The sequence below is a fragment of the Etheostoma cragini genome, chromosome 9 (assembly GCF_013103735.1).
Source record: "Etheostoma cragini isolate CJK2018 chromosome 9, CSU_Ecrag_1.0, whole genome shotgun sequence".
Lineage (NCBI taxonomy): Eukaryota > Metazoa > Chordata > Actinopteri > Perciformes > Percidae > Etheostoma > Etheostoma cragini.
The window spans coordinates 13928167-13939850 of NC_048415.1; the positions used below are offsets into that span (position 1 = coordinate 13928167).

At 40.0% G+C, this 11684-nt stretch overlaps 1 protein-coding gene across 2 annotated transcripts; it reads right to left on the reverse strand.

Moving 5' to 3' along the window:
- Window positions 1-2292: 2292 nt before the first annotated feature.
- Window positions 2293-10973, reverse strand: dmap1 (DNA methyltransferase 1 associated protein 1). 2 transcript variants are annotated; one of them, XM_034881945.1, is made up of 11 exons: window positions 10532-10973; window positions 10238-10329; window positions 9467-9662; window positions 8254-8412; window positions 7966-8133; window positions 7576-7761; window positions 7118-7189; window positions 6396-6468; window positions 4253-4605; window positions 3034-3109; window positions 2293-2991 (listed from the first exon to the last, which is right to left on the reverse strand). In XM_034881945.1, exons 1-10 carry the CDS (start codon window positions 10625-10627, stop codon window positions 3050-3052), a joined length of 1455 nt encoding a protein of 484 aa, XP_034737836.1. In that variant the 5' UTR covers window positions 10628-10973; the 3' UTR covers window positions 2293-2991; window positions 3034-3049. The 2 variants fall into 2 exon arrangements, with proteins under 2 accessions (XP_034737836.1, XP_034737834.1); XM_034881943.1 differs by having other exon boundaries at window positions 2293-3109.
- Window positions 10974-11684: the final 711 nt, after the last annotated feature.

Consider the following 11684-nt stretch of genomic DNA (forward strand, 5'->3'; position numbering starts at 1 on the left):
GTCCGCTCTACTCCACTCCACTCTCTCCTGCCTCCCCGGGGCTTTAATGTGGAGAGTGGACAGTGGGGTTAATGCCTAGCTGTAAGCACTGCTTCGTGCCAGTGATTGGGTTTGTGTTGTAGCAGGCCTTCCCCCACCAGGAAAAAAAAAAAATCCAGTGGAAATATCTTCCACTGTCCAGCCCTGCGGTTTTGTATCCCCTCCCCTTTGTTGCAGCTCAGTGTCCCAAAGGACACAGGTAAATTTGATGTGGAACAATGATTAAAAGTTTTCTCCCTCAAGGTGACCTCAGTAGGAGGAGGTAAAAGTGAGAAACATGGAGATGAGAGAGGGGCATGGAGGTGAAAGTCTGTTTTGGACATTTGCAATGGCCCATATAGTAAGTGCTCAGTCCCGAGCTTAGGAAAGAAATTATCCTGCCCTGTCCAGGATGCTTGTTTTAAACCATTCCTGCCTCCTTCCCTTGTAGTAATCAGTGATTGTATGCGACATGATGGGTATAAAGCAGTGTGCCACACAGGCATTGACAATCTAATCATTGTCACATCAGCGATTACCTCAAGGTGTGATGTATTTGAACAGGGTTCTATCACATCTGCTATTACCTGCCTCTTTCTGCCTTATGTGCCTCAGTACACATCTTTTCTCTTAACTGTGTGTTCAATCACCACCACCAGCATCGCCGGTGGTGCGGCCGAGCGACCCCTCGACAGTGACGTATGCCAGCGATTAGCCTGGATACAGTTCAATTATGATAAACAGCCAGCGCACCTCTTAGGCCGTGATTAAAGCCTCAGCCTGTCCTTGATAAAGAGATCCCATCTCAATGCCATCACAACCACATTATAAGACACTCCGCCGTGGTGTTCTGCCTCATGCTTTTCACATAAGCGTTGCAGAACGTACACTGTAGCCGGGACGGAGCTCCTGGCAGATTGAGCTAGATCATACCTGCTGGAGGTCTTTATCATTCACATGTGGCTGGTGATGCATCCCTGCCCACCTATTTTCAATTTAGACTAGTATTTATTAATAACCTCCACTTTCTTGAAGCCTTTCTTATAAGATACCTGCCATGCAACTTAAGATAGGTTTAAATATTGAGAGATAAGAGAGGGACAGAGAAGCTCCAGGGCTGATAAATGGATGAGTGGTGATGAAAAGAAGATATCAGAGGAGCATGAAAGGAGAGAGGGGAAGAGAGCAGAGCATTAATCCAACACCAGGCCAGTAGAGAGAGGGAGGGAGAATGAAAGACAGAGAGAAAGGGGAGGGGGGGAGGAGGAAGCAAAAGAAAGATAGCCTTTCGGCTGTGTTCTGTCAAGGGAGAAATTACACATTTACGGAGGTTTTTTTCAAGCAACGACAGGTTCCATAGATCAAACCACTGGATTTATGAGCCAATTTTCAACATGAAATATAGACACGGGGAATCCATTTTACCCATGTTTACTTGCCTTCTCTCACTCTTTTCCTCTCTCTCTCTCAATCAAACGGCCTACAGTGTATGGATGGGTTTATCCCTGTAACTTTAAGGAGCTTTTTAGAGAAGTAAATGAAGATGTTTTGATTGTAGGGATGATGCAGCCTCCACTGAATGTTGTAGAGTGATTTCACATATGACAGTCACGAAGGACGGTTTCTGAAGAGGATCACGACTTTACCAGATACTGGTACTTTTAATAAAAAGTTGTACTAGTTTCCTGCTTTCGAATAAATTATTTGACAAAATTGCACTTAGATATTAAGTTAGGATCATACGTTCAACAACTTCATTTGTGATCCAAAAACCATTAGAAGTGCCCAAATAAATGTTTTTTGGTTATAGACCGAGAGATGTGTTGAGGACCATGAAAAGAACCCAGGAAATGTTACACTGCAGTAGCTGAAATCCTTGCATTTTTGCAAAGTAAACATCTTTACAGATAAATAAATACACAGTCCAGATCACGTCTCTCCTCTTCTGGACAAAATTTGCATACAAATGGCTGTCTAAGTAGACTAAACGATATAATTGACATGCAATTAGCAATATTATGGGGAGGGAACCTAATGAAGTTTCAGAGCCTGTGCCAACCTAAGAATGATCACTGCTTTAATTATCATATTAATGAAGCCATTAGTTGTCACTTAACTTAAATGTCAGGTAAGGTAAGAATGTCTTGATCCCACAATTTCCCTGGCAAATGTGTATTCAACACTAATTACCTTCAAGTTACAATCTCATCTGAGAAAGAGCACTTGGAAGGTGAGAGGGACTACTATAGCATAAACATGCATAACACGCAGTAGGCAAAACAACAATGAGGTTTATTGAATCATTGACTAAAGCATCTTCAAGGTCACCCGAGGACAAACAACACAACTCAGCCCCATTAGGTCAAAAATGAGCATGGACAGCGGATGGAACCACTGTCCATCAGAGAGAAAGCAAGACACACTGTGGGTTGCTACAGGGGTTACTACAGGCTAACACAAAAACACATTTCCAGTAAACACTATGGCATGATTAGCCTAGGGAAAAACCTCAGATGGGTCAAATGAGCATTGCAGCTCAAGGTCCTCCCACTCTCAGAGTCTCTTCTTTCATTCCAATTCATTTCAATTACCCAGTCATTCCCACCTTCTTCGCCATGTCCTGATTAGCTCGGCCTGGCAATTTACAGTTGATCTTGCCTCATCTAAGGCTGAGCAATGGTGGAGGAAGGGAGACGAGAAGTAATGGAATGAAATGTCACTCAGTTGTTGCCTTTGTCACAAAGATGCTGGGCAGCCCAGATGGGGAGGAGTTGGAGAGGTCTTGTTGGGAGATGTGTGTGTGTGTGTGTGTGTGTGTGTGTGTGTGTGTGTGTGTGTGTGTGTGTGTGTGTGTGTGTGTGTGTGTGTGTGTGTGTGTGTGTGTGTGTGTCTCGTCAGTGGTGCTTCTACGTAATGTTGTGTCCTGCTCGCGTGTCCCTCTTGTCCAACCATAAAACTTGTGGTCATCTCCGCCACGACCCGAGTAACTTACACGGTCCTTTGTCCCCCACCGTGTACCAGCTGGTGCTCATCAAGGCTTCTTCACCTTTTTTACCGAAGACGAGCTGGATGCTGACTCTCTCCGTTTGCGCTGCAATGTGACAAACCAAACAATCACATCACGGTCTAGCAGGGGTTTCCTCCTCATTCTGCATTCCTAACAGGCATTAGAGTATTTAACCAGTTTACAATCAATGGGCATTTCTAGAGCAAGCTGGCCATAAATAATGAATGCTGTTTAATTATCCACAGGATTGTCATATTTTCAAACACTTGCACACTGTCTACCTTACAAATACATAAACACATAACATAAATTAATGGCATTGTTTCGGTACTAGACCTTCATTAGGCAAAATGCTAATGAAAATGCCAACATTTTGCCTAATGGTCTAGTACCAAAACATTGCCATTAAATGTATCTAAATGATCTTAACTTCTGAAAAGACCGTTTGACAAGACTGAAAACATACCCGTCATCCATATCTAACAGTGCATGCGCTGGGTGCAATCTAACTATTAAAACTTAAGCTGAATCTAATTATTTAAGTTGTGTGTGTGCATTCAACGGCCTTTCATTTAGTTATATTGTTTTGTCCATTATGTCACAAGCCTGCGTGCTCCTCAAGCTAAACTAATCTTTGTAATACCAATTTAAGAATCTGATGTTACTTTCTATCCTATAAATCTATATTCTTCAGACATTCAAAATGAAAGTCATGCCATCATCACAGACAGCACACAACATTCACTGTAAGAAATGTAATAAACATACATTTGAGTGGCCATTGCCTTAACTGCCTTCAAATTGTGAATTAGTACAGAATTTGTTAATCATGGCAATTAGTTATAATGTTACAAAAAAAAAAACTTAACTTAAGTCAACATCTGTTAAGGTATGCACTGTAATACTTTGTTTGGAGTGTTTTCTTGAATTGTATTTGACACATACAGATGCTGTGATTTATTACTTACTGGACATAAAATCTCTCGTTTTTCATTAACAAATAAATAGTTGGTGTGATTTTGGCCATTACACTATTTTCGTACTAAGCACTGACAGACAGGAAAAACTGGCTTTTTGACTCGCAAGTCACATCTCATACAGATGAGACTTGACCTCTAAAGACTTTTTTACCAGGACTTTGTCCTAAATACTTAAAAACAGAAAAGATAGAATCAGTCCATTTTTGGTAACGGTTCGGGGGTTTGGGGGAATGGTAAACAGACTTACTGAGTTGGGGGTAAGTGGTGCTCCTACAACATCAATGATTTGTTCCTTGGCTTCCACCTTGATGTCATCTGCACTGGGCCAGGGCGGAGCTTCACCCCCTGGGGTGGATGCTGTAGTGCTGTTGGTGGCATTGACTTCTCCAACCTGTGTTGAGGCTGGGGGTCCAGCCCCTATAGTTCCACCAAACCCGCCTCCGCTGCCGGCCTTCAGAAGGGCCTCATAGCGATGACGCAGCATCTGTTGTTCGTATTCACAATTGCTGTGGGCCTGCTTCAGCTCATACAGCAGCACTAAGTCGCTACGCAGTTCATTAAACATCTGAACAATCTCCTCTGTGGGCATGGGGTTAAGATCTAGATCCACAGACAGACACAAAGGTAAAGATGATTAGAAATAAGATTAAAGCACTTTAATGAAAAACAACACAAACCTAGACGATGGTGTAACCGTTGCATGTATTGGTCCCAAACTGTTTGATACAGGGATTTTGATTAAGTATGCAGTTTAGATGTAAATTGTTGTTTCCAAAAGCCTTGATAGCCTAGCTTAGCAGATGTAGTTAGTATCCTTAGTATGGTATTACCATAGAAGCTTTGTTTTTAAAACCCTCCAATGTAATCAAACAACTGATAACTTAAAAATGAGGAGATGACCTCTTGAAAACGGTTGTTATTCAAACCAAGACCACCAAATACCTAATTTAGGATCCTTGTATTTTAACGCCGGAAACACCCCGCACGCGAAAGGGCCACTAAGCATAGATTAGTGCCTAATCGGGCGCCTGACTGTTTATACCAGACACGCATTTTTCTGCACCGGTCACAAAGCACTCTCGAGTGTACAGTGGGGCTCAAAGGTCAAAATCAGGAAAACCAAGAAAAATATTAGACAGAACAGCTCGCAGGATTGTGAGAAAAGCAGGTCAAAACCCACGATCCATCCAGAAAGACCTGGCAGACACTGGAGTTGTGGTACACCCTTCCACTAAAAGGGGATACTTGTACAGATATGGTCTTCATGGAAGAGTCATCTGAAGAAAATCTCTTCTACATCCCCACCACAAAAATCTGCATTTGAAGTTTGCAAATGAACATATAGACAAGCTTGATGCATGGTGAAAACAAGTTCTATGGATTGATGAGGTTAAAATAGAACTTTTTGGCCAGAATGAGCAATGGTACGTTTGGGGAAGAAAGGGTGCAGAATTGAATCAAAACAACCTCTGTCCAACTGTTAAGCCTGGGGGGATCAAGCATGCTTTGGGGTTGTATTGCAGCCAGTGGCCCAGGGAACATTTCACAAGTAGGAGGAAAAATGGATTCAAGAAAATTTCAGCAAATTTTGGATGCTAACTTTATGCCATCTGTAAAAAAGCTGAAGTTAAAGAGAGGATGGGTTCTACAAACGGATAATGAGCCTAAACACACCTCAAAATCCACAGTGGATTACATCAAGAGGCGTAAACTGAAGGTTTTGCCATGGCCTTCACAATCTCCTGACCTCAACATAATTGAAAATCTATGGCTAGACCTTAAAAGAGCAGTGCGGGACAGAAAGCCCAGAAATCTCAAAGCACTGGAAGACTTTTGGAAGGAAGAATGGGCGAAGATACTTCAAACAAGAATTGAAAGACTCTTGGCCGGCTACAAGAAGCGTTTCCAAGCTGTGATACTTGCCAAAGGGGGCAGTGCAAGGTATTAACTCTGCAGGGTGCCCAAACTTTTGCAAACGCCATTGTTTTGTTATCTGTTATGTTAAAAGTGTAAATGATGGAAATAAAATCTAACTTTTTGTGACATATTATATGAATATCTGATCTGTCAGTTGATGCCTTTTGGAGAAAAGTAAATAGCTGCACTGTGGCCTTCCTGTATTACCTGCTTGGCTTTACACATTAATTCGCGTCCGCAGAAGAAATAGAGGAAATGTCTAAATGGTTGCTGTAGTATGCAGGCCGGCGCGGCCGCTCCGCGCCTGATCACAATCGGTGAGGCCGGACAGATTGGATAAGAACGGCCGCCAAAATGAAAATAGCTCTGCTTCCGCATGCAGTGTGTTTTTCTGCATAAGTCTGTTGCAGAGGAGAGTTCAAAATGTTAAACTTAGAAATGTTAGCAGATTGATAATGTTTATTCACACTTACCCACTCCTTGGTCTAGCAGGATCTGCTCAATGGCCTTGATCTTCTTCTGGCCTACAGAGCTTGGCAGTTTCATCTGAATCATAACACACAGAGAGACACACACGCCAACACACGCAAGGGTGTGATTTAAGGTGCCGGTGATATTAGGATAAACAGCTCCACCCCAGTGCTTTTAATTCGTATGAAATGCACTTCAGCAGGCCAGATCAAAATGTCTTTATCCACTGAACTCTGTCTGACTGATTAGATAGAGGGGTACTAGAGGGGTACTCCACTCCTTTAGCCATGCTAATGTATTTCCCATAGAGAGCGGCAGCTCCTCATCAGTCTTGAAGATGAATAAGAGCCCCCTTGCTAGGTTTTAAAGATATTAGCAATTCACTAACAGAATTAATCATCACAGTGCTAATGAGAGATAGCTAGCATTCTGGTTTCTCACATACATCAACAGCCGGGTCAAGCTTCGCTAAAATTTCGATATTAATAGTGGTATAAATAAAACTTAATTGATGGATAATGTCAGTACAGTATTAATACATATAAATTCTTAAAATTTGGGATTATTTATAACTACCATAGTTTGCAGGTTTGTTCTTTGTTTAAGATTGATCTTTTAATTTCCTCACTGGTGTTTGAGAGCCATAGGGCAGTTTTACGTTGCAGATGTGTTTCCGAATACTACTTGTAGTTTTAATACCTTAGTATGATCCAACTATACTCACCCTCTGACTGCGCAGTGTGACTCCCGCTGATTTGAAGTCAGGGAACTTGATGCCTGCTGTTTCTGGAACAGCCTAAAGAAAAACAAATAAAACAAGATATGACACCCCTCTGAACATTGTACAGAAAATATTTAGATAATTATTATGGGATTCACTTCACAAACGGAGACACAAGAGCCCGTTTAAGTTTCTTTAAAGACAAAGCGACTCCTTTGAAATCATTTAAGAAATAAAAAATATTGAGACTGAGCACAATCTTAATTTTCCTATTTCAGTATACTGCAGCTTTGAATAAGCACTATCATAAGGTTGACAGATGTGCCAAGTTAATAAATAAAACTATGTAAGTAAGGTTTTTTTCCCCTCTAATGATGCTCAAGTTTGCTGGTAAAAAAGTCTCAAGTATGAATGGTTGGCTTGTGCTTTAGTTTGCTCATTTGTATGGGTGCATATCATACCGGTTTTTCTGTCTCTCTTTTTTGTGGTAGTTTCTTCTTGGAAACTCTCTTTTCTGCTCGCCTTAACTCTGTGTTTGTGTCAGCTGCTTTAATGAGTTTCTGCAGATCCTGGGCCTTCTTCTCCCGCTCTCTCTTTCTTGTCTCAATCTTCCTTAGCTCCTGAATAAGATATTCCTCTTCTGCCACCTGCAGGAAAAACAAGAGAAGTGTGATCTTACTATTCACAAGGCTGGCAAATATCTAACAAGCATTAGAATCAGGATCAGAATCAGAATCAGCTTTATTGACCAGGTATGAAGACACATACGAGGAATTTTCCTTTGGAGCATAGTTGCTCACAATGTGCTTACAACATAACATAATCCAAATGAAACTACAAAAGGTACAAACTTGTTCAGGTGTGCGATTAAAGAGCTTGTCCAGTTGCTCTTTACGGCGCCTTTCATGGCCAGCATCAAAGATGTAGATCTTGGGCTCCATCCCTGTAGCTGCACGCACCTTGGTCAGCTTACCACAAATGGTATAATATCGTTCTTTCAGGTCCTCCACAGAACGTTTCTGACAAACATACATGGTCATTTCAAAACAAATATGAGTTTTAATATGCAGCATTATGACTTCTGCGTTATATCCTGAGATTAAATTGAAAGGGAGTGTTGTGTATAAGTGAGTAATTACTCTGTATTGCTGGTGGTCATAACGGTCATGGACAACTACAAAGCGCAGGTCAAAGCGCTTGCACAGGTCAAACAGGTGGTCTGTCTCTGCTTTAGTCCAGCCATCGTCATGGAGATGCATCTGGTACTCCTGCTCAGAGTACACTGGTACCTGCACTGTCTATGAGGGCAGACAAAGAGAACAGAGAGAATCCAGCGAATGAGGTTGAATAATGGAAAATACTTTTTAAAGTGTCATTGAGTGTTCTAAAAAGCACTATATAAATAAAAAGGCATGGGTAGCGGTAAACATTCTTTGTGTTTGTATGGATTAGTAGATAACTTTATTTTGAACATGTAAATAAAATAAAACATTAGAAAAACAGTATGTAACAGTAAGAAAAAAAAGAAAAAAATTAAACTCCCTTATTTCCGGTACTTAAAAATCTATTTAGACATGCAAAAAGGAGTAGGCAGAAGTAAAACTTATATACTTGTACCCCTTACTACCCTTTTTACCCTGTTAATTAAATTAATAACTACAAAAATAATAAGTCTACAAGGATAATAAATCTATAATCAATGAAAATATATATTCAAAAGTTCTATTCCCATTGATATATTTACTCATGCACAACAATGTGTAAACACATACTATAAATTGTTCAATATATTCAATATGAGCCCAGGTTAAACATTACACTGTGTTTCTCTGTATCTCTGGAATATAATTTATTTAAACATCTGTTTGAATTGGAATATCTTTGGACATTGCTTTAAATCATTATTTAGTTTATTCCACAATTTAGTGCCACTGACAGATAAACAGAAACTCTTGACGTTCGGAAACTAGGAGTCTTAAAATTTGCTTTTCCCCTTAAGTCGTAGCCCCCCTTTCTTTCAGAAAATCTTTTCTTTATTTTGCCAGGCAATAAATTGTTTCTTGCTTTGAACATATTTACTGCTGTTTGAAATTTGAATACGTCAAATAATCGTAATGCTTTAGACTGTAAAAATAATTTGTTGGTGTGTTCTAAATATCCACTGTTATGAACTCTATAATTAAAGATTTCAATGAATTTTGACATGTGTTCCCCCAAACCTCTACACAGTAATTTAAACATGGTAACACCATTGAACAATACAAAATGTGGAGTGATTTTTAGTCTAAATAGTAGTCTGAAGTAGTCTGGAGTAAGTGGTTAGACTAAAGAGGAGACTGTAGTCACCCCTACCTTGCTGAAGCGGGCAAAAGGGTAGTCCTTGCCCTCCTCTGCCACACGTCTCCAGTGGTGGAATATAGCCCCATCCCTGCGAGCTGGATTGGTAAAGGGCATCCACTTCCAGGGTCGCACCTTTTTACAGCCCAGCTTGGCTTTAACTGTCCTGTAGCCCTGAGTAGTATCACTAGGCAGCAAAGGGGGTGCATCTCTGAGGGATTAACAGGTAAAAAAAAAGAAATTTTGTTAGAGCAAGGGCGCAAAATATAATGACAACCTGCTTTACCTATTTTGTTATTGAACCAGCTCAATTAGGATATGCAGCATATATAAATGACAAAAACAGGCACCCTTGAGGTTTGCAAGATCATAGAGGCCAAGGGCAGACATTTACAATACCAATTGTTAGCCTTGAATATGACTAGCACAGGCATCATACAATACAAGCTACACAATAGCAAATGAACAAGCACTCCCTTTAGTTAGGCTTTAACATTAACTTTCAACTGAGTGAACATGACACTCGCTAGGCCTTCATTGGTCTTAATTTCTGATTCACACACTAAAAAAGAAGGCAACTATTTTACTTTTTTGTCTTCTTTTTCTGAAAGTATGATGAAGACTAAACGCCCACACTTCTCACTTTCATTCCGATCCCCTCCTCATGCAACTTCATAGCTTTAGGTTAAGTAAAGAAGTTATGACAGACACACAGGACTTGAATCCAAACATTTAGGGTAACCCCCCAGTACACAAATTTAAGACAAAGTTAAAAGGAGCCCATACTTTTTATCTGAATAGAGCAGAGCATAGACCTCTCGGTGCATTCCCTCGGGTCTCTTGAAGGTCAGCGTCTCTGTTGTCTTCTTCGTTTTTTTCTAAGATAGGTGATGCAAAATTGGTTATTTGTCTCAAGAAAACTGGTAATACTATAAGTATATAATAACAACACAATCTTCCTAATGTGTTGCTGTGGGAAGGGCAAGGTTTGGTGTTTTTGAATCCCACAGCCTGTTCAAATTTGCTGAGTTAACATGGGACATGAATCAGTTTTATAGGTATCTTATGATTATCCCTTACCTTGTCTGAGTTAATGAGATCTTTCTTGCTGATGGGACCGTCATTTTCTCCTCCAGTCAACTCCAGAATATCCCGGACATCAGCGCCAGTAGACATGACTTAATATGTTGTTAATTAATCCTTCTCACAACCTGTGAAACGTTAATATCTTTCAATCACATGCGCATTTTCAGTGCGGTAACGTTACTTTGAAACGAATGTTACGCTACTAGCTAAAGGCTAACGTTGTCATTTGTAAGCTACGTTAACTTTACACAGAGCTGCATACAACCAAGCAACAATTTTGAGCGATTTGTTTTGTATTATTACGGTAAACGCGTCTACTATACGTGAAAGCTATAGAGAGAGTTATTAAGAATATTCACGAGCTATTTTTGAGGCTATGTGAGTAGCTAGCAACTGAACCGACATTACTACTTCCGGGTCGCTGGCCTACTAATCCACTCTATAATTGTTTTTTGCCCCCGTCAGGTCTGGCGTTGCATTGCAGCTTCTTCTTTCAAATAAATTTAAAACAACTTAGCCTTTTGTTTTTAAAGAAAATAGGTACATCAGCACTATGTACAAAAAATGTCAAAACCAGAGGTGCATTTACAAAAGAAAGATGTACTTAAAAATTGTGATGTGATTCAAATTCAAATCAAAGTATCATTGGTGAAATATTAAAAATACATCAAACACAAAATGAGCAGTAACATCAAAACCTGCTAAATATTTGGTCTGATATTGTGAGTCATGTATGTGTACGTCCTCAGCTGGCTATGGCTGAAGTGCCCATCTCTTCAGCCACATACATTCTAAAAATCACTGGGACCCAATTTAGGTTGGATTATTTATTCAAACCAACATATGATTTAACACAAAAGGCTTATGTTTTACCTCAAAGCTGTCGCAATTGCATTGTAGTTGTAGGCCTACAAAACAATGTACACATGGCATTCAAAACAGCAAAAAAGAGATATTAACAATTCGTAAATTGTGAAATTTACAACGGTGTTTTCTTAATAAATAATACACATTCAACCAAAATACATATTTATTTGACACAAGTTTAATGTTTAAATTAGTATATTTGTCCGCATTCTATAGAAGCGTAGTTATAGCGGGCACTGTTATTATGAAAATCCATTTTGTGCAGTGGTGACCTTTACTT